The sequence below is a fragment of the Danio aesculapii genome, chromosome 1 (genome assembly GCF_903798145.1).
Source record: "Danio aesculapii chromosome 1, fDanAes4.1, whole genome shotgun sequence".
Lineage (NCBI taxonomy): Eukaryota > Metazoa > Chordata > Actinopteri > Cypriniformes > Danionidae > Danio > Danio aesculapii.
In genome coordinates this window covers 50258921-50283641 of record NC_079435.1, presented here as the reverse complement: position 1 = coordinate 50283641, position 24721 = coordinate 50258921, and the positions used below count along the sequence as shown (strand labels likewise).

Genomic DNA, 24721 nt, shown 5'->3' with positions numbered 1-24721 from the left:
TGAAGGTCATCGGCTCACCGAACTCTCCGCTGTTTACTGAGTGTAACCACAGAAACAGAGTTGTGCAAACAAAATGTGCATTAACGGCAGACTGCCAGCTTTAATTTGGTGGTATTTACATCTTAATCAGGTGAATGGTGTAGGAATTATATCAGTTTGCGTATGTGCCTCCCACTTGTTAAGGGTCCAAAAGTAATTGGACAGAATAATAATTATAAATCGTTTCATGGGAGCCATTTTTGTGCAGTCTGACATGCTACAATCGTTCAGGATTATTAAAAATGGCACAGTGTGAGCGGGCCTTATGTCCAGGCTTGGTAAGCAGAAAAGCATTTTAACAAACATTTAAATTACTTTTTTTTACATTTAGTGGCCAAACCTGTGGAATTATTACAATTATTATGTTACTAAAACAATTCAGTAAAACATGAACATTGTAAAATAATATTACATATAAAAATATCTATAATAAAATAAGAAATATATCAATCAATCAACCAATCAATCAATCAACCAATCAAAAGTGCTCAAGTAATATCTATTATTATCATCATCATCAATACTTTGCAATTAAACAAAAACTTTGCTTTTGTTTAATTGATTTTTGCTGCAAACAACTTATTTAAAATGAGTAGAAACATCACCATTTTTTTTTTTGGAGGAAAACTTTGTTTTATGTTCAATCCACTTAGTTTTGCTAAATGAATTAACTCAGTTTAACTTAATCTGCTTTTTTCCATCTATTCAGCATAGATGCGTTACATTGATCAAAAGGGAACTGAAATACCTGCAAAATAATCCTATTTGTAATCCTTTTTACGCTTTAAACAGCTTTAAATTCATAGTTTTTTTTAAGTCTTTACATCAGTGTTTCCTAACCCTGTTCCTGGAGGCACACCAACAGCACACATTTTGGATGTCTCTCTTATCTGACTCCTTCGTTTCAGGTTTTAGAGTCCCTTCTAATGCTGAAAATGTGTACTGTTGGTGTGCCATCAGGAACAGGGCTGGGAAACACTGCTTTACAACCAAAGTATCCTTAAAAAATACAAAGATTTCAGCAGCACAACTGGTTTAAATATTGATAAAAATAACCATTACTAGTTACCAAGCACCAATAATAACTGATAATAAGTGATTGATGTATTAGAATGATTTTTGAAAGACCACCTAAAATGGTCATCTGTGTATTAAGCTTTGCTATCACGGGAATAAATAAAACTGCAATATAGGGAAAACATGGCCTTCAGTTTTACAGCACTTTTGTTTATATCATCACTGTGAACCGTTTTAACACACTTGTCAGAAATGTAAATGCCAGTGGTTGCTAGGAGTGTAAACATTTATTTTTCGAGCAGCTGTTGCACTATACTGTGTGCTGTATCCTCCGATTGAGCAAATTCCAAGGCTTTTCAGCAAAGTTAACAGCAGTGCTATTAGCAAATAAACAATAGCAACATACCACATGACACTACAAACACCTGAGAAAGCTGTAAACTGCTGCTAGTAGTACAGTTCTGGAAACCCAATGAAATTCCCCAGCTCTTATTACAGCTTACAGACACATAAGAACAGCAAAAGAAAACTTACATCTGTACTTATCTTCAAGGTGAGCTTTGCACAAAGAGATTATTCCTGTTTTGAAGGATAGGGTACGAATCTTCCCAGCTCGTCCTCTGCCGGAAAAAAATAAAGAAATAAATAAAATAACAAGGTGACAAATGACTAAAGCAAGACCATCAAATGCTCTTTTCTTTTTTATCTTTTGCAGATAAAAGACAAGATCGGGAACAAAACATTCTCCCCGCATCATGGCTTGGTAAAATAAAGGTTTGCAATTTTAAAAACAAACAAACAAACTAAAAAGTTACGATTAAATCTTGGATATAAACAAGGATTTAAAAAAGAAGACATCAGAATAACAGAATAATAATAAAAATATCTTTAATAATGGGGCGGTACTGTGGCTCAGTGGTTAGCACTGTCGCCTCACAGCAAGAAGGTCGCTTGTTCGAGTCCCGGATGGACCAACTGGCATTTCTGTGTGGAGTTTGCATGTTCTCCCCCATGTTCTGATGGGTTTTCTACAGGTGCTCCGGTTTCCCCCACAGTCCAAAGACATGCGCTATAGGTGAATAGGATGAACTAAACTGGCCATAGTGTATGTGTGTGTGTGTGTGTGTGTGTGTGTGTGTGTGTGTGTGTGTGTGTGTGTGTGTGTGTAAATGCAAGAGTGTATGGGTGTTTCTAAGTACTGGATTGCTGCTCGAAGGGTCATCCGCAACATAAAACATATGCAGGAATAATTTGCGGTTCATTCCGCTGTGGCGATCCCTGATAAGGGACTACGCATGTAACATATAGCTGATTGCGCAGCCTCTCTATCTCTATTGGAGGAGTTAAAAACACTATAGTACTTACTACAAATCACTATAGTATATTTTCATGTGGGTGCCAGACAACTGAAAATAGATCTGTAACTTTTTTCTTGTTTTTTTTTTTACCTTGGACATTTTTGTTAACATTTATTATTTGTTTAGTATATATACACGTTTTCACATTCTGATTCCAATGTCTAATTATTAAATTGTTAAAACGACTATAATTAAATGAAATATTGTTAAGAATAAAATATTATGTGTTCTTTGGAAGAGTGCGCTTGCACTATGATGCTATTATAATCTTAAAATGACAATAATATTGGTTATTGCAAGAAATTTTGGTGCAATACATTGTACCACAAAAAATAGATCTCGTGACAGGCCTACATTTAACGCCTTTAATTGTCGTTTATAAGAGATTTATAAGGCATAAATAGTCCTCACTTTACATTTGGTCACAAAACTGCATGAAGTTGCGTTAATGAAGCATTTATTAACAAACAAATTAACTATTAAAATATGCCTGAATAATAAGAATTATAAATGTTAATTTTAACAGTTTATTAATATTTACTAACTCATTCTGAATGATCTTAAAAAACAACCAACTATGCTTGAATAACTGGTTTGTAAATAATGCAATACTTAATTTAGTAATGAAAAATAAATCATTAACAGTATAAAACGTTCAATCAATAATCACATTATAAACGTGGTTATAAGTCAAGAATACAGCATTTGTATCTGCAGTTATACACTGCTTACTAACGTTTATTAATGTAGAGTTTATTAATCACTTCTAATATACTATTAAGCAATCTAAGACTTTTTTATTCATTAAATATCTTAAATATTTAAGACATAACTTTTAAATTGAAAACTTTTGAAGTTCCCGAAGGAACTCTGTTAAATGGATTTCTTCAGTGAAAAACACTATTTCGCAAGACAATCAAAGTAAAAGGACGGCCTGAATGAAAAAGCCTCCAATGTTTTTTTTCCCTCTATGTTTGCTTTGGGGGACAGACAGGGGTCTTCTGTGAAATCTACCACCTCCATGTACAAACACTGCATGATTTATGGCTTACTGTGGTCCTACAGAGAAACATGCTGAGAAGCAGCTCCTTGATTCTCTGACTCAGATCTTCTAATATTTAAAGGATTTGTTCACCCCAATTTTACAATTTACTCACACTCATGTTTTTCAACCCCATCTGACCTCCTTTCGATCATGGAACACATGTAGTCACGCACAAAAAAAAAGAAAGTGCTGCCAGTACATTTTTCAAAATTTCACCTTTGCCTTTTACAGAGAAAGTAATGTCAATATTCCAAAAGGACAGAAGGGCAAGTAAATGATAACAGAATTTTAATTTCTGAGTGAACTATCCCATGAACGTTTTAAAGGACGCCTATCATGCAAAATCAATTGCGGCTGGAAGGGCATCCACTGCGTAAAACATATGCTGGAATAGTGGACGGTTCATTCTGCTGTGGCGAACGCTGATAAATAAGGGACTTAGCCAAAGGAAAATAAATGAATGAATGAATCCAAGGGAGGTTTCATTAAATGAGCTTACCATAATGTGTATGCTACCACTTACTTTAGGTCAAAAACCATGTGATCTGCACAGCAAGACTCAATCAAAAAGCATCTTAGCAGAGAATTTATCTGGACAAGTCGACTAGTCTGTGCAACCCCTGGTCTATCCCTACATTCATCCTTGGTTATTAAACAAAATATCCCAAGAGTAGGCCAGGAGAACCAGCTTGTTTTCATTTAAAGGCACAGGCGCAAAAAACACCTTCTGACCCAAAAATAGACATTTTCAACAGGGTATAATAAATGATCTGATGGGCATTTCGGTTTGAAACATTACAGCCACATTCTGGAGACATAAAAGTCTTATTTTCACCTCTTGTAAAAAGACCAAAATGGGAGCCGTTTAAACAAGCAAAGCAACAATAATAAAATAACAGGTCAAACGTACGTATCGTAAACGTTGAGCAGCCAGTTGAGACACATGTCCACACAGAGAGGCACGTTGACCAGGCTGCTGTGCTGCTGCTCCAGACGGTCGTAGATGCTGGTCAGACAGTTGATCACCTGCACGATGTCCATGAACTGCTCATTCTGTTTGAGATTGTGCTGCTCAAAGGCTTCACAGGCTGCAGGCATGCTCAGAAGATCCACTGCGCACAGAGGAGAAAAGGGAAAAGTTGCTAAAGTGTTGAGTAGACTAGAAGGTGTATATGCTGTTTTAAGAGAGTTCTTGTTGGTTGCCAGAGATAAACTAGCAGGAGATGATATGTAATGTGATATAGACAAAAATGTAATTTATTTGATAACGATTAAGCAATATTTTGCTGAGTGTTTTTTTTGTGTTGGATCTTTGGCTGATTTAGACCTGATATTTATTTATGTTTCAATGCTGTATAAGAAACATTGGCTATATTCATGGCAATACTTGTACTAAGTATTCCATATATAATTTACAATCATAACTGTTTCTTAATGATGCATTACATAAAAAAAGCATACAAATAGCAACAACACTGATAAAAAGTCATCAATGATAAATATTCTAAAATTCCTCCAGAAGAGTCATTTTTTTAAACACTCCTTTTCCTTAACATATTTCATGATAAAAATGTTCTCTAATACAATTACAAATGTCTATTTAGTGTTTTTCTCTAGGATTTTTTTCTCCAAGGATTTTTTCTAGGAGTCTGTGGCGGCAGACTCGGTTGAGCCTTTTACACAGATCTACCAACTACCTATGGCGTTATTTCAATGGCAAATGTTGTGAGTACAGTATTACAAGTCGAGATCGCATTTATGTAATACGAGTATGCAAATCCTTTTTCTTGAGCACTTATTTCCTCTGTTCGTGTACAAAACTTCTTGTGCGCCTTCAAATATACGCTGCTCAGGTGCAGGTTTTCTCGTGCGCTTTCAAATAAATACTGCTGAAGTGTGATTTAGTGCATTTATGTAGAGAGTATGTCTCCAACATTTATTAGATTGACTAGGAATATTTATGAATGTCTCCAATATACCTACAGAGCGGCATTATTGCGTCCTGAAGTAAAGTGAAACAGCCATAAAGTCCAGCAAGATAAAGTCATCTATACATTTTAAAGTATTATAAAGCATTATCTATAAAGTATAATTATGGAAACTGTGTTCATCTTAACTGAAAGCTATGCTGTGTTTGCTGGCCTCACGCATCTGTCAGTCAGTCAGTCAGTCAGTCAGCATGTCACCTTAAAGGGTTAAACAAATAATGCACAGCACTACGGTTACAGAAAAGTTTGCGCTGTTATAATTCACTTACCTTTTAACACATTTTGGTGCAATTATAACCTTCTATTAAGAAAACAACGACTGAATGTTTTGATTGAGTAGTAATGTAGCAGTGGTGGGGTGAATTTGGGTGTGGCGCCCCGGAAGAATGAATGTAGTGGAAACCATTATATTAAATATAAATATAATATTCTACTAAAATATGTTTTATAGTCCAAATATTTTTACACAAGTGAAAAATAGGTTTGTTTAGACCTGTTATAGATAAATGAATAATATTATTTGTCAATGACATTATTTCACTGATGGAAACTAGACAAATTAAATAAATAAATAAATAAATAAATAAATAAATAAATAAATAAAAATAAGTTTTAAATGAAAAAAACGTGACAAAAATGTACTGACGTTTTCATCAATGAAGAGGAAAATTTGTTAAACCATCCAATCAGAAAGAATCTACTGTGTTTAAGCCATAGTTATTTACATTAGATGTTGCCTACGGTACTGTTGTCTATTGGAAGGAATGCGTCAATAGAGCCGCCATTTTAGTACAGCATAGCGCTCCTTTGAAATGAATGTGGGACCAAGGTGCAGTGGATGACTGGCGATCCAAAGCCCGAGATATATACGCATATATAGCCTACATATATCTATGATCAGGAGTTTTCCCGGAGGTCAGCATGCAAATTTTTTATTTTTAAATTACGAAAATTATCATTTTACATCACTTTTCTACATCGATGGCTTAGTAGCCGCACGGGCATTGCGACAAAGATCATGTATTTATGTGCATGGAAATGTATTATCTCCCTTACTGTTAAATTTGATCTAATCTGTGTCCTGAAACACACACCTCCTCTCCTGCTTTCACTTGTTATTTTAATGGAGTGAGCGATTCGTTTGTGAATGAATCTCCGTTATGAATGACTTGTTTACTCAGCCGACTATAATACAAGTTTCTAGCACCGCAGCATCTTGTTGTCATATTTCATTTGTTTGCTGATTTTATTTAACAAAACTAGCATAAGCCTAGTATTTAAGTGCGGGTTGGGTGCTACTTTGCTCTATGGTCAGTGCAGTAAGAGACTGTATTATTATCAATACTTGTTTAGCACAAAAGTTTGTAACGTACAAAATCATAAAAAACTAAATCTTACCTATGAAATGTTCTATTTTTGTGCTTTGTTTTGTTTGTTTGCTAGTTACTACACCCGTACACAGCGCTAAAGTCCAGCATCTTCACATTGGCACTAATCTTGACTAGTGCGGCTAAATGACATTTGTCCTGGAAACACTGTAGAAATGTGGCAGGGCTATTGATGCATGCTCAGGCTCCGTATGCAATATCTAGTGTATATATCTAAGTGTTTAAGCAAGGTGATCAGCGGACATTTGAATTGTAGCCAATACAGATCTACCTGGCAGGAAATAAACAATCATTGGCTGCATGCCTGAATAAATGTCCAAAAATGTCAATATGTGAGGAACAAAAGCTAAGAGCAGGTATAAAAAAAATCTGAAGCACACTTGAAGCGCACTTATGGGATGGCGCAATATACTTCTTTTTTAGCACAGACGTTAAAATGCTTTCAGTCATGTTTACTGAAGTGATCTTCAACTACTTTTCCTAAAAACGAACTCCACTGGAATGTAAAGCAAATACAGTACTTAAAAATTAAAATATACATAACTTGGCTAGAATTACAATGTTAACAAACAGGAAAGTATCATTCATTCAAAAGCATCACATAGCAATTTGAAGTATCATTTAGCTCACAAGGGTTAGCAATTTGCTAACCGCAATAATCACTACTGTTTGCTTTAGCAACTTAGCAAGCCCTGTAGTGTAATCAAATGTCAAAGAACTCAGTCATTTTAAACAGCTTTTTTAATAATCATTGTTAATATTATTCACAACTTACAATGAAATCTGACAGAGAAAGCTAACTTTTAGCTAACAGAAAGCTAACTGCTAACTTCTTCCATTTTACAAGCAGTTTCTCCGACTTGCTTTTAGACAATAGTAGAAATATCTGGTAACACTTCATAATAACTACACATTATAAATCATTTATTAAGCATTAGCAAATAGTTAATGTATTATTTGTTAAGCATTAACTCTACATTAATTGACGTTAGTAAGCAGTTCATAACTAAATCTACAAATGCTGTATTCTTTACTTAGCACATGTATAATGAGTGTATTTTCATACTTTGTTAATGATGGATGTCTTGTAATGTAGCTAATGCTTAACAAATATTGAATTAACTATTTGCTAATGCTTAATAAAGGATTCAAAGTGTGTAGCTATTATAAAGCATCACCAAATATTATTGGTTTAGCATTATTTTAGCCATTTAGAAAGCCAACAATAAAACGTAACTGGTGTGGACTTACAGCAGAGGGCTTTCTGCATTCGTCTGAGCTTCATTGCCGTCCTGTATGCCGAGAACCGCACGTTGTTGAGATCCGCTGTTTTAGCGAGAGAAAATGTGACAAACGTTTTGTTAGTAAGCTGATCATGCAACATTCATTACTGTCACACAGTAAAGCCTCTCATCTCTGCATCTGACAATTTTTTAATTTTGATCTTATTTGTTAGGATCTGAAAAACAGGCGAGAAACATCCAGCTAGTTTCATCCAATTAGTTTCTCCATTATTACTCCATTGATCAAAACGGTTTCATCTAAAAATCTGACATTTTACTTAAGGGCAATTACACCACAACAGAGATTAAAACGTGAACGGTATAACATCTTCACAGCAGGTCTAGACAACGAGGCTATTAAATGGTATGTATTATTTGTATGTATGTCAATGTACTTCAAATTGTGATTTTATATGAAAATGTGATTTGATGAATCACAGTTTTATAGTCACTTTTGACAAGACTAGAGCATTAAATATACATTGATAAGATTTGCTTTAATGTTAATGAAGTCTCTAATGCTCAGCAAGGTTGCATTAATTATTCAAAACTGCATTAAAAAAAGTTACACTGTGAAATATTTTAATTTTGTAAATAAAAGACTTTTATTTGAATATTTTAAGCTATAATTTATTTCTGTGAAGGCAAAGATGAATTTACAGCAGTCATTAAATATCAAGAATCCTTCTAATATGCTAATCTGGTGCTTAAATAATATTTCTTATTACCACAGGAAAGAAAAAAACTGTTGATTTTATGTGATTTATATATATATATATATATATATATATATATATATATATATATATATATATATATATATATATATATATATATATATATATATATATATATATATATATATATAATAAATGGAAAACAAAGACCTACATTGAATCTAACCTTGGACCACAAGGTCCAAGAGTCAAGTTTTTTGAAACTGAGATTTATTCATCTGAAAGCAGAATAAATAAAACATTTGACCAAGATACAACTTGAAAATCTAGAATCTTAGGGTGCAAACAAAAATAAATAAAATGAAAACATTGCAAAAATCACCTGAAAAGTTGCCCAAGTTCTTAGCAATGCATAGTCTTAATCACAAATTAAATGTCGATATATTTTAAGCTAGGATATTTACAGAATGTTTTCAGAAAACATGATCTTTACTTAATATTCTAATGATTATTGGAATAAGACTAATACAAGACTTTTTGACTAATAAACAATGTATTGTTGGCTAAAAGAAACCTGTGCAACTTTTTTGAGTGGTACTGGTGCAAGCCACCAGCAAAATCCTAGTAGTGTATAATACACTCACCGCCCACTTTATTAGGTACTGCTTGTTAACGCAAATTTCTAATCAGCCAATCACATGGCAGCAACTCAATGCATTTAGGCATGTTGACATGGTCAAGAAGATCTGCTGCAGCTCAAACCGAGCATCAGAATGGGGGAGAAAGGTGATTTAAGTGATTTTGAACTTGGCATGTTTGTTGGTGCCAGATGGGCTGGTCTGAGCATTTCAGAAACTGCTGATCTACTGGGATTTTCACGCACAACCATCACTAGGGTTTACAGAAAATGGTCCAAAAAAGGAAAATATCCAGTAAGCGGCAGTTCTGTGGGCGCAAATATCTTGTTGATGCCAGAGGTCAGAGGAGAATGTCCAGACTGGTTCGAGCTGATAGAAAGATAACAGTAACTCAAATAACCACTCGTTACAACCGAGGTATGCAGACGAGCATCTCTGAACACACAACACGCCCAACCTTGAGGCGGATGGGCTACAGCAGCAGAGTACCACACCGGGTGCCACTCCTGTCAGCTAAGAACAGGAAACTGAGGCTACAATTCGCACAGGCTCACCGAAATTAGACAATGGGAGATTGGAAAATGTTGCCTTGTCTGATGAGTCTCGATTTCTGCTGTGACATTCAGATGGTAGGGTCACAATTTGGCGTCAACAACATGAAAGCATGGATCCAACCTGCCTTGTATCAATGCTTCAGGCTGGTGGTGGTGGTAATGTAATGGTGTGGGGGATATTTTCTCGGCACAAGCCTACCTGAGTATTGTTGCTGACCATGTCCATCACTTTATGACCAGTGTACCCATCTTTTGATGGCTACTTCCGGCAGGATAACGTGCCATATCATAAAGCGTGAATCATCTCAGACTGGTTTCTTGAACATGACAATCAGTTCACTGTACTCAAATGGCCTCCACAGTCACCATATCTCAATCCAATAGAGCAGTTTTAGGATGTGGCGTAAGAGCAGATTCAAATCATGGATGTGCAGCCGACAAAATCTGCAGCAACTACATGATGCTATCTTGTCAATATGGACCAAAATCTCTGAGGAATATTTCCAGTACCTTGTTGAATCTATGCCACAAAGGATTAATGCAGTTCTGAAGGCAAAATTGGGTCGAACCCGGTACTTCTAAGGTGTACCTAATAAAGTGTCCGGCGAGTGTATACTCAATAGTATAAATATTCAGCACACATTCAAGATTCCACATAGTCAGATCTGAATCAAGCTTACCTAATGACTGGTAGAGTTCTGCCATCTTTGGGTGGTCCCAACATGTTGTTTGGGTCTGGTGACTAAAAAAAAAAAAAAGAAGACATGATGGAATTCTGTAAACACGCATTATAACAAACACCCAAAGCTGCCAAAAGGCTATGCAACATTCATAACAGTGTTTATGACTCATATTTACTGCTACGGTTCAATGTCATCCATCTCATGTAATATAGATTAAGACACAGTGATAAAGTGTTCTGGAAGAGCCTTGAGTCGTTTTACATCAAACAATAAATCTCTTGGAGTCCTCAAACTCAAGAATAGCTAAACTGTTTTCTCCAAATAAAGGGCATCTTTAACAGATAGTGAAGAGCGTTTAATGCATCCATTAAAGCAGGACTATCCCAACAAAAAGCCAATACTATTTGTCAGTTGTGTAGCCTAGGATAACACATCTCTCTTTTAAAAGAGCAGCTCACTCAAAAGCTCTCGTCCTCGTGTTGATTTAAAACCGGTGTGAAATTATTTTCAGGAAGGCAGAATGTGAATTTTATAAGGATCTCCTAACCTGGCCATTATTTTGAGTATAATGGAAGGGAATGAGAAATGGGTTGTTCTTTTAAAAGACAGCAGGCACATTTTAAAATAGCAGTCCATTCAATGATTGCAATATATTCTTAGTGTTCAGAAACTATGCAATTGCTTTTTGTATTTGGTTATACACAAGTAAACCAACATGTATCTTGTTTTAAGCAACCTTGGAGTCCCATTTGTCTTTAGTGCTGAAAATAATGCTTTTTAAAAACATACCTTTTATGTAACATGTATAGGAATGCAATGATAATAGATTTTGGTTGTACAATTATAGTCTGAGAAATAATCACGGTAACATGTTTATTGCGATTATTATACATTCATTAATACCAAAACAATACTCCTTATGTTATCAAGTTTTATTTATTGCTGCTCAGTAACAAAATATTAATAATAAAACAAACAATAGTTCATATCTCTTTAAACTTAAAAGTAAGTGAAGAAAGTTTTTGGCATTTAAACATAAGTAATAATTTTATACTGAAAATAAATGACAGTACACAGAATAAATAAATCCAAAAATAAATAAATAATATATATATATAAATATATAAGTCTAATGTAAAGAAGTATTTGTCCAATGTAAATCTAAGCTACATATTATCTAAGTATTTCCCTTTTAAAGAGAGCAAATGTAGTCAAAGGCTGCAATGACAAAATGCAGTTAGCCGGATCTCTAATAAAATGTAGTTGTACTGACCAATAAAAAGTCACAAAATTCAACCATTTACTCACTGTCTGCAGTGTACATCTAAAATACATATACATCCAAAAATGAAGAATCTGTCATTATTTTTCGCCCTCATGTTGTTCCAAATTTGTGTAGTTTTTCCCTTAAGTGTTTAGGGATGCAACGATTAATTGATTTCACTATTAACCACGCTATAATTCGTCAATTAATCGTAAAGGCTTCTCAACACCGCATTTCTGCATGGAACACAACTGCTGCAACTAAAAGTTATGCCAACTAGGCGCTAGTTTTAAGTTGTTTGTTTTATTTAATGCAACAATGCAACACTGTGTTTCTGCATGAAACAAAACTGCTGCAACTAAACAAAGTTATGCTAACTGGGCACTTGTCTAAAGTTGTTTGTTTTATTAAACGCAACGAAACACAACACTGCGTTTCTGCACGCAACAAAACTGCTGAAACTAAACAAAGTTAGGCTAACTGGGCACTAGTTTAAAGTTGTTTGTTTATGCCAACTGGGCACTAGTTTGTTTAAATAGTTTTATTATTATTATTATTATTATTATTATTATTATTATTATATTTTTTGTGCTGTATTAATTGGTAACCACATCACTTTTGATCAAATACATTTGAGATTTGTGAACAGCCCTTGGTTAATAACCCCAGCCATAGTTAAAATTAGCCTTTAATCCAGTGTGCATGTGTATTGTGACAAGCTAGCAACTAGCACCCAGTTAGCATAACTTTGTTTAGTTGCAGCAGTTTTGCTCCGTGCATAAACGCGGTTTTGAGAACCCTTTACGATTAATTAACCGTGACAAATTAAATCGCAGTTAATAGGCAAATCGGTTAATCGTAGAATCCCTAAACATATAAAAGGAAAACTATTCAAATTTGGAACAACATGAGGGTGAAAAATGATGACAAATTCTTAATTCCTGGATGCAGACTGCGAGTAAATGGTTGAATTTTGTGACCTTTTTTTCTGTCAAAACAAGAAAATCTTGTTAGCGATCCCATTAACGCCATATCATTTTGCCAAAGTGATTAGTAACGCACCAAATGTGGAACAAAAAAGCACTAAATGTTTGAACCATACATTACACAAGCCATTTTTCAGCTTGGTTAGAATAAAAAAAAACCTGAGCTGCACAAGCTAGAGTGCATATGTATCACTTGACCAGTCATTTACAAGACCACAAAACAACAATTTTCAAGTCTGCAAGAGAGCTCTCCAATACAAACCACCAATTAAACTAGTTTGAAGCCAAATTTAACAGTGCTGTCATTCTCCAGAACACTGACATTAAAAACAGCTGAAACATTGTACACCAACATGGTTAGAAGGCTTTTTCTTTATTAAAAAAATAAATAAATATAAAATAATAATAATAATAATCACCAAATACTATCACGCTTTTCCTGTAGAAACAGCGATAATAAATTATATAATAATATTTTTAATATTACATGTACAGCACAACCAAATCAGGTGTTTATGCCACTTAGCAGCACGGGTGCCAATGCTCTTAAATGTTAAGTTTATACTTCTGCATCGAGTGATCGGCGTGACCCACGGTGCATGCCTTGCGCGTAGTCGTGTATTTATACTTCTGCATGCTGTTTGTGTTGCTCTGCAATACCACTTCTGAAACGCTAGCTGGCAGTAGATTTTTAAGTTCCTCTGTGTCGTGTTTCTTCATAGGTGTTTTTTTAACGCTACCTTAACGTACAAGTAGCTAAAACTCACTCATTCAGAGGCGGGAACTGGTGGACGTGCAACAACTTTTATCATAAGGTAAACAAAAGCAACAGCTTACATCAAATGTTACTTTACAGGACTCGAAGCTTGTAAACACTTGCTCCAATAGATTCGCAAAGCTCTCAGTCCCGCCCACACTGCTCACAGCTAACAAGCTAACCAATCACAGAGCTTGCGCTACGCGTCGTTGCGATGTGTAGTTACATTTTTCAAGAGGTGCTAAAGCAATTGATGATTAGAGCGTCGTCATCAGCACTGGAGCAAACGTGTGCGCTTCACACAGAAGTATAAATCAGTCTTTAATCTGGAGCCTTGTGTAGATAACTCTTTTTTTATCCTTCAGGAATTCATTAAAGATCATTGTTCATAAAATTCAAGTCACCAACACTTTAAGACATATTTTTTTTTTAATAAAAATACAGGTGACGTTAAATTTGTACCAATAATTTGAGGTATTGTGTTTGAGCATTATTTACCAACTTTATCTTTAATCCACATTGTCTGGAGTATTCATTTTGTTTTCCCTGCATGATTTTTATTATTAATGTGTAGAAACCCGTTGACTTGCATTAGCACCACAGATTCAGCTAAAATCATTATTAATCTTCTACTGAAGAACAACTTATCTAACAACTTTAATGGATATTCTGACATTTGGGTTATTTTAAGAGATGTATCCCTTTTAAAAACGTAGGACAAATGGAAATTTCCAGGTCTTAGTATGCATTTTCTGGACAATATAATCCATATTTTTATTATTTTATTTTAACATTTTCATATTAAATTTAAACGAAAGTAAAGAAAAGTAAGTAAAGAAGACGGGACAGACACTGTATTTTGGGTGTGTTCAAATCTCAAGCTGATGGAGCTTAAACTGCCGAAATCTCCTCTGTGCCAAAAACTCATAATCACTTTGTCTGATACTTTACATGAATACACATTTAAAGTGCTTTATTTAAATCCTGCTTCTGACCATGGGAATCATTCCGAGCATCTAAGTTATTGTTCTGGGTCCTCTTCATTTGAATCTTAAAGCAGCGAGTTTACATTTCAGCATTCACAACAGTGGCTGTTTTGTTACAAGGGCTCTAAATGAATCCATTAGTGGAAATGCAATTTACACTACTGAGATGCCTTGTTTTGAAGTGTTGCTATGGGCCAGAATGTTTTTGTGATTTTGGGCTTAAGCCAGCTAAGTGGCTGTGCTGAATTCTAATAAGGTGGAGAAACTTCAAAACTATAAATTATACCCAGACCCTACAGTGTTTTTAGTAGAGGAAAAACAGACTGAGGTTTCAACCATCAACGAAAATTAGATGAAAGTGAACTTTCATGCAGTGTTTTCCAGAAGAAAAGATTCTGAAGAGAGAAAAAAAAGAGCAGTCGAAATGAAAATATGAAGGAAGATTTTAAAAAGGGCACAAGAAAACATCAGTGTCTCTGAAATGCAAACAATATGAGGTTGGCGGAACCACTTTCACACTTGGACCACTAAGGGCGTACTCACACTAGCTAAAGTTGCCTTGAATTATGTCGAAGTGCGATTGTCCCCCCTTTCCTCTCCCCCGATGGCCTGCACTCACACTGCATCTTTACCTTCCGATCCTGAGCATGCTTACATCATAGATAATGCGACTGTTCAGTTTAACAGGAAGAGAAGCACTCTCGCTCAGCACAGTGGAGATTGCTTTCGTTATATTGTTTTGTATTATTTTTAGTCGTTTGATATGCAGTGACACACAGTCAAATATTTTGCCGAACAGATCCAGCACTTTTGACCCTCATAAATGTTCATAAAGCCCTCGTGCTGCAGGGATTAAGAGGTTTGCTGAAGGAGGAGCTTGCATCTTTAATAAACTATGACACTTCATGTTTATTGAAAAGTAAGCATAATTAATAAATCCATATGAAATAGTTCCTTAAAAGTCACGCCATGTCTTCAGTTTCGCGCTCAGGCGCGCTTTACACTCACGTTACAAGCGTACCACGCCAAAGCCCAACTAAACTGCACTTTGTAACACCTCTTTCAACTGGGCCAGCTAACTGAACAGCACCGTTTCGATGCACTTACACTTTACAAATGAACCGGGAAACACGCCTGGGCACAGTTCGGATAGCATAGTGTAGTCGTCGGCAGCTAGCTCTCTGCAACATGGTGGCCCACTGAAGCTAAGCAGGGCTGCGCCCAGTCAGTACCTGGATGAGAGACCAAATAGGAAAGCAAGGTTGCTGCTGGAAGTGGTGTTAGTGAGGCCAGCAGAGGGCGCTCAACATGCGGTCTGTGTGGATCCTAATGCCCCAGTATAGTGAAGGGGACTCTATACTGCTCAGTGAGTGCCGTCTTTCGGATGAGATGTTAAACTGAGGTCCTGACTCTCTGTGGTCTAAAAATTATTTAACTCATTTAATGAAATTGTACTCATATCGCAATATATATCGCAGAATAGAAAAATATCGCAATGTTAGATTTTTTATATCGTGCAGCCCTAATTAATAAAATATTTGATAAAACCTCCCCCAGATTACCTACTATGTCCTTCAAGATTCTGAAGTGCGCTATGGATATGTTTCTGTACTAAGAGGCAACAAAAGAAGATTTATAAATGGAAGTGATACAGCTGATGCTTGTAGGTTACAAGACTATAAAATCATGGAAAGCATACAGTTGAGGTCAGAATTATTAAACCCCCTGAATTTTAGCCCTCCCTGTTTATTTTTTTCCCCGGTTTCTGTTTAACAGAGAGACGATTTTTCAACACATTTCTAACCATAATAGTTTTAATAACACATTTCTAATAACTGATTTATTTTATCTTTGCCATGATGACAGTACATAATATTTTACTAAATATTTTTCAAGCCTCTTCTATACAGCTTAAAGTGACATTTAAAGGCTTAACTAGGTTGACAAGGTTAACTAGGCAGGATAGGGTAATTAGACAAGTTGTTGTATAATGATGGTTTGTTCTGTAGACTATTGGACAACCATATAGTTTAAAAGGGCTAATAATTTTGACCTTAAAATGTTTTTTAAAACATAAAAACTGCTTTTATTCTAACCAAAATAAAACAAATAAGACTTTCCCCAGAAGAAAAAATATTATCAGTCATACTGTGAAAATTTTCTTGCTTTGTTAAACATAGTTTGGGAAATATTTTAAAAAGAAAAGAAATTCAAAGGAGGGCTAATAATTCTGACTTCAACTGTAGATTAATTCACAATATATGGAATATCCCTGTAGAATAATAACTTATTCAAGTATGAGTACATGCAGTTTCCAACCCTGCTACTGTACTGCAACAAACATATTATTATATACAACTGCAATTTAATTGGACCGTTTTCACTTAGAAAACATTTTAAAATGTCAACGTCAAAAATAATGTTTTCATGCCAAAGCTGAATTTTCAGAAGCAAGTGCACACATGATTCTCATTGAATATGTTCAGCTGGCGACTGAGAAACATTTTATAGAATTATCGTTCTCAAAAAAAAAAAGTTGTACATAGCACAACCGAGCAGCATTTAATGCAAAAACATTTTTATTTTAATTTAGGAAAGTTTTTAGAAGTATGAATAATTCTGACTGAAGATATTATTACATTTGAATGGCAATTTAATTATTAATGAAAAACTGCTAAAATATGCACTGGCACAATAAAAGCTAATAAATTAAGTGCAATTAATTATAGAAATATATTTTTTCTTAAAAATAGTTTGTATACATAATAATGTACATTTAAAGTCAGAATTATTGCCCCCCCCCCCCCCCCCCCTGAATTATTAGCCCCCCTGTTCAATTTCCGTTTAATAGAGAGATTTTTTCAACACATTTCTAAACATAAACAGTTTTATTAACTCATTTCTAATAACTGATTTTTTTATCTTTGCCATGATGACAGCACATAATATTTGACGAGATATTTTTCGAGACACTTCTATATAGCTTAAAGTGACATTTAAAGGCTTAACTAGGTTAATTAGGTTAACTATTAACTAGGCAGGTTAGGGTAATTAGGCAAGTTATTGTATAACGATGGTTTGTTCTGTAGACTATCGAAAAAAATAGAGCTTAAAGGGGCTAATAATTTTGACCTTAAAATGTTTAAACTGTTTTTATTCTAGCCGAAATAAAATAAATAAGACTTTCTCCATAAGAAAAAATATCAGACACTCAGAAAATTTCCTTCCTCATTTGGGAAATATTAAAAAAAAAGGAAAAAAAATCATGTACAAATATTCAGGTACAAATTCATAGGGGGGCTAATAATTTTGACTTCAACTGTATATTATTCTTCTCTATTTAAAGAAGGGTGGTCTTCAGTGTCTAAAAGTTTAAAAAGCCCCAAACATGCACAGAATTTCTGGGCATCACAGCTATGCTTAGAGACACAGTCAGTAAGTGGCAGCGCCCTCTAGATTCAGGTAGTCTCAGTAGAGCATGCCAATGGCCTGATGGCAAATTTCCCACAGAGATCTCCATACCTGTACATCTCAAGGCAGTGCATGAGCGGAAGTACAGCAGTAATGTGGGTTTGGGCAAGAAAAAAAAAGGAATGCCCACCTACATGCATGCCTGCCTGCATCTAACAGCACGGGTACCCCCACACACACACGCTTCACGCAGAAGCCTCTAATTGTGGTTCTGGGTTATGGTTGAACGCAAACGCAGCCATAAGTATGTGGTTAGAACCAAAACAGTGATCTTCTGTTTGCCATACTGTTAACTTGTGGGAAGCGCACGAATATGGAGCCTTTAAAGGCCAAGCCTTCTCATCAACATAAGGATTTCGATCAAATACAGCTTCAAAACATTAATGACAATATGAACAGCGCGTTGGGTTTATCGGCGTGCGTGCTGCAAGAAGGGCACAGCAGATGCATCAGAACTATCGATGTGTTTGGCATTAGAAAAATAAACAATTCAAGCGCTGAACTGGCATGTCGCTAAGACTCGGACATCCCCGGCTGCACGGGCTCCTTGTAAAAACCCGAACAAGCACCTGCTTAGGCTGTAATGAAAACGAGCAAGGAAAGAAGCTATACGGCAGATGGACGAATGCAAAACTCCTTCGGCGTCCTCTACTCGCCGACATTTATTCCTGTTAGCGCGTACTTACTTTCTCAAGTTCTCCCTCATCTCGCCTCCCAGCAAACGCCGAATCCAAAGTGTTTCTTTTTTTTAAATCCCGATGGCTCGATGTTGTTTGGGGGGCGAATCACCTCCGCGGTGTTCCCTCTCTACAGTGGAAATAGCATCCGACTTCCCTGCGATCTCCCTCAGCCAAAGCGGTTCAGACGAGGCGGAGCTTTTCCTCCTGCTCCCTTCCCCCTCCAACTCTTTTCTCTATCTCGCTCACTCGCTCACAACCTAGCAAGCCACCTACCTAGACCGCATTTTAGAGGGTCGATGGGGCGTTTGAGTGTTTAATTCCGAGCGTTTTGAGGAAATAGCTTAAATGACGTTAAAAGTTCTTTAAAAAACGCGGGAATGGAATGTATTAATACGACTATGACGTTATGCCTCTTTGTGATTCGATAAATTGAGTAATTCGATAAATTGTGTGTGATTCGATAACGTTACATTGTGAAAAAAATCATAATAAATTATTTGTTAGAACGCCTGATCTTTACAAACTGGGGGAAAAGCGCTTAAAATGTACAAATTGACTGCCTCTATGATTCGACAAATTGTTCAGTGTAATGATTTTTTTCAGGCTAAAATGATAAAACTCACCCTGCGTTTTTCAAATTATTAAAGCGCTTGCTTGACAATTAAAATAAAATACCACAGACAGGTGCTAACACTCACATCAAACATTAGAACATTTAAACTATTTGACTGTTTAATTCAGAACATTTTGTGGAAAACGCTTAAATGACAATGAAAGTTCTTGAAATTGCGAAAAAGGAATGTATTAATACGAGTATGATGTTTTGCCACTGTGTGATTCGATAAATAGTGAAAAATTTGATAATAATATAAATTATTTGATAAAATGCCTGATCTTTCCAAACTGTAGGGAAAAAAAAACGTTTTGTGGAAATCGCTGAAATTATGATTTTTTTTAAAGACAGCATTGTTCTTAAAACGGGAATTAAATTTATTAGCGTGCTTAAGATGTGCAAATTATTTGAATGTCTCTTCATTTCGACAAATTGTTTTCATGCTAAAATGGTAAAACTTACCGTTAAGCTTACCTTGTCAAACTTACGACAGTTAAAAAAAAATTGCTACTGCTGGGTGATAACCCCTAAATCAACATTAGAACGTTTTTAAACTATTCGATTTGAGTCTTTTTACATGATGCACTGCAATGTTCAATTAAAAGCATTACGTGCAAATCGCCTAAATGATAAAAAAGTTAATAAAGCCAGAATGACATTTATTAATATGCTTATGACAATAAACATATGACTCCACCTTCAAATGCTTCTGTAATGTAATTCGACAAACTGTGAAATGCAACGTTTGATAGCTACCATGTTTCTTTTCCGTACTTTTTGCACAATAACTAAAAAAAAAACTCACTAAACAATTTAAATCGCAACTGAGGATCGATGGGGAGTTTGACTGTTTAATTCAGAACATTTTGTGGAAATTGCTTAAATGACAATAAAAGTTCTTAAAAACGCAGGAATGGAATGTATTAATACGAGTATGACTTTTGCCTCTGTGTGATTTGATACATTGTGAAAAATATGATAATAGCCTAAATTATTTGAAAAAATGCCTGATCTTTCCAAATTGTAGAAAAAAATTTCGTTTTGTGGAAATCACTTAAATGACGATTTAAGACGGTATTGACAGTATTGTTATTAACATGCTTAAGATGTACAAATTATTTGAATGCCTCTTCGATTCAACAAATTATTTATTGTAACAATTTTTTCATGCTAAAATGATAAAACTTACCCTGTTAAGCTTACGGCAGTTAAAAAAAAAAATCCACTGCTAGGTGTTACATCTGAATCAAACATTAGAAAATTTCGAGCGTTATGTGCAAATCACTTAAATGATGAAAAAGTTTAAATAGCCAGAGTGGAATTTATTAATAAGCTTATGACATTATAATAAACATATTATTGTAACTCGACAAAATGTTAAATGCAACGTTTGAACGCTACCGTGCTAAAACTTTGGCCTGATTTTTCCACAACGAGTAAAAAAAAAAGCTAACTTGATGATTTAAATCACAAAAGACTGGTGCTAACATTCTCGAAGTAAACATTGGACATTAGAAAGTTTGTACATCGTTTGAAACTAATGGGTGTGTTTTTTAGCTTGAGGCATTTCAAACTTCGATTTCGAGCACTGTGTTAAAAACGCTTAAATGACGAGAAAGATTTGTAAAAACGCTATTCTAAGGACCTTACAACATGCTGAAATGTTTTAACACATCTGTGTGATTATGAGGAAACGTAACTATTGTATGTTTTGTCAGTTTAGTCTGTAATTCAGAGTTCAGTCTAATGAAAATGTACGATTTTTAAAAGGAGGCATGGCACTCAACCCCAACCCTAAACCCAATTGTCGTTGGGGACTGAGAAAATCGTACTTAATTGTATGAAAGAGATTGTGGTTTTATACGAATTAGCCACTAAATCGAAAATTTACGAATTGCCATGAAATAGCATTGGATTACACCAATCGCACACTCACTGATAAACTCGACACTGTTTCTGAAAAATGCTTGAAACAAAAAAAGTGATTTGATTTTAAATAACGCTCAAATTGTATGTTTAAATATGACAAAGTAGATCACACACAAACACACACACACATATATATACACATATATATACACATATATATACATATATATATACACATATATATACATATATATATATATATATATATATATATACACACATATACACATACATATACATATATATATACATATACATATATATATACATTCTTCAATTCTGATGCACTTTTACAGAAGCTGTTTTCCTTATTCTTTGATTTCATAATTACAATATGCCAACTTAAAAATGCAACTTTTCAGGAGGACTGAAGTAAGTCCTGTCCAGGTGGGCAGCAGGCTAGGTTTTTAGAGACAGCCAAAGTGTAAAAACGGGCAGCATTTATACTGTCTTGTCAAGAAGGGCTACATGGGTTATTTATTCTCTGACTAAAGCTGGTGCCACAGTGCAGGAATCTAATTTTACGAGGCTTAAATTTTGCATAAATCCAAAATAAATTGCGTTCAACATAATACGCAATAATTTGCTTAGTTTGCTTAATGTATTGGATGGGATGGAGTTTTACGAGAAGAAATCCCATAAAATGTTTATGGGTAAATATTTCATTGGGTAACACTTTTATAATAACTTTCATTAGCAACATTAAAGAACATTTAGATCACCAGTGCACATATATAAATGTCACGAAGACTTGGATCGATTCATACAGTATATTTCATGTGAATTAGCGAATAAACTAACGATCTGTGAAGTATTAATGTTTGCTGATGACTTATTAAATGAAAGTTATTATAAAGCGATACTCTCTATTGTCCTGCAGCTTATCATATGCAATAGGCTGGAAATAACAGATTCTAGTGCCATATTAATGTAATTACTGCTCTGCTTGACCAGCATTAATGACATTCATAATCTATGACGGCTTCATTAAGAGTCAGTTCTCTTCTATTTGAAGTCAGATTCATGCACTGCCATAAACATAAATGCTGCCCTGGCTTTATGTGAAGGTTGTGTAAATACAGTAACCAACCCACAATGAACAGTTTTGAATTCTTAGGCTGAAGACTTTATTAAAATGAGCTAATATATAATAGATAAGGTATTTCATAACTTATAAATTACATTCTGAGGACGGTAGTGACTTTGTACAAATGATAAAATAACTTATTATTATTGTTATGATAATTATACGCCAACAGTGTACAGTAGGTGACAAATTGTACTCTGAAATTGTAATTAAATATGACATTTTTAAGGAGAGAAAGAATGCAACTGTATTTTAGTATCTTTGTTTTATTTTCTTTAAAATAATATCAAAATATTTGTATAGAGTCTAGCCAAAGGAAGAGAGTGGCACTTTAAATGGTCATATAGGGAAATAAAAATGAGATAGATATGAAAGTAATACTCATGATTATATTGCTGGTTGTCTGCTGCTGTCTACTAAAGTAAAGAAAGTGCAGCTCTAGAAATATGACTTCATAAAAGGTGCTAAGCTGTGCTTATATGAAAGGGTAAACTGAAAATATGAACAAATTAAACCTTAATATTGCCATTAGTTGAGCTGCTGGCACAGCTTACCCCAAATAATCTGACACAAATTATTCTAATAATTAGCATTCAGCCAAATGATTGATTAGTTATTATTAGTAGCACTAATATTATTATAAGTCAGTATTAGTGGTATTAGTAGTAGTAGTATTTTTAGTTTCTTGTCCAATAATCGAATAACATTTTAAACAAAATTCATTATACCTGCCATTAATTAAAAAATTAATGAATTTGCTGAAGATTTCAGTCACTGATCTTTCAGTCCTCAAACAGTCTGTAAAACCTAGTAGCGCCGCCTGTTTTAATCTTAAAGGGCACCTATTTTATCCCTTTGACAAGATGTAAGATAACACTTTGGTGTCTCCAGAATGTATCTGTAAAGCTTCAGCTCAAAACACCCATCAGATTATTTGTTATAGCCTTTAGAATCTCCTACTTGTGTGTCTGCTTCTCATGCGTTACATCAGATAAACAGCAGTCAGTGATAGAGACAGACGTGGATGAAGCTGAAATACAGCTCATTAGTCAAAAAAATCAAGTAAGTTTATTTTATGAATTTGTGATGTACTGTATTCAAGCCTTTCTGAAATGATGAGTCTCACACATTTTAGCGTTAACTGACTCCATGCGGCCGTTGTGATAATAGATAGCGATTTTACTGTCTTTATTACAAACATGCTCTGCTTTAGAGATGTTTTAAACTTATAAAAATGACAGAGTTGGAACATATGTTTTAATCCCAGTTTATTTGCAAAAAATATCCTGTGGACCTGTATATACATGTTATATTGGAAACATGGTGCCTATCAATCAATTTAGTGGGTGGGGCAAACCGTTGCGATGGGCCTTAAAATCACTGAGATTTGGATCCTATTTTAAAGTCAGGAAATAAAAAAAAAAGAGATTTATTGTGTTTATATCACTCCAATATGACTGTGGACACATTATACCTACACACAGTTCTGTCCAAACAGCTTACAAAAGTTGATTTTCATCATATGTACCCTTTAAATGATGTACAGCGCAGATTTTGGCCATCTTTGTTTGCAATGCGGAGGAAAAGAACTTTTTATTTTAGTAAATACAGCATTTGCTTAAAAAAAGAAAAAGAAGCACTAAATATGTTTTATGTATTTGAGGAGTGCAGAATAGTGTTTTCAGGCAAGCATTCATCACTTAGTCAGAGCCAATACTGTCTTTAAAATTTCCTATTATGCTTTTTTTTTACACTTTCAATTTTCTTTAATGTTGCAGTATGAGTATGAAACAGATTTGCCAAGTTACACAGCAGAAAGTCCACTCTGAAGGGAGTTATTCTCTACATCAGTAAGCACTGTTTCAGAACTCCTTCAAATGCTGAACTGTAGTTTTCTTTAGGGAATGTAAACACTAGAACATCCTGAATTAAAATAATTCCAGCCCAAGGAGGCAAATCCACAAAAAGATCAACTTTTTTTTTACTTGCATATGATACAGAAACAATCCAATCACTTCTGATCAGTCGCTTTTAAATGTGGTTTTCAAATCTGTGTGATTTAGAAGTTGCTGCAGACTTTAATTTTAGTATGATGACGTATTTCTAACTGAAAGAGAATATTGAGTAGGGGGTGGAGTTATATTTTTGCGTTTATCCTCTCACAGGGATGGAGAGGTGTGGCTCACATATATTGCCCAAGCAGTCAAACTGACATAATAAGAGAAGGACTGCAATTCTCCTGTTTATTAAACGGTTAATTTCATTCATCCATTCATTC

General features: G+C 34.8%; 1 protein-coding gene across 2 annotated transcripts in view; it reads right to left on the bottom strand.

The window, feature by feature from the left end:
• LOC130232235 (dystrophin-like) overlaps positions 1-24721 on the bottom strand; it is a 56004-nt gene that overhangs the window by 6604 nt on the left and 24679 nt on the right. Inside the window, exons 1-5 of one of the 2 annotated variants that reach the window (XM_056462023.1) lie at positions 18821-19001; positions 10668-10729; positions 8087-8161; positions 4370-4571; positions 1591-1676 (exon numbers count right to left, since the gene is read on the bottom strand). In XM_056462023.1, coding sequence (XP_056317998.1) covers positions 1591-1676; positions 4370-4571; positions 8087-8161; positions 10668-10729; positions 18821-18840 — 445 coding nt within the window. In that variant the 5' untranslated portion in view covers positions 18841-19001. Of the gene's footprint in view, positions 1-1590; positions 1677-4369; positions 4572-8086; positions 8162-10667; positions 10730-18820; positions 19002-24721 lie in introns of those variants that run through there. The other variant, XM_056462015.1, reaches the window with a different exon arrangement.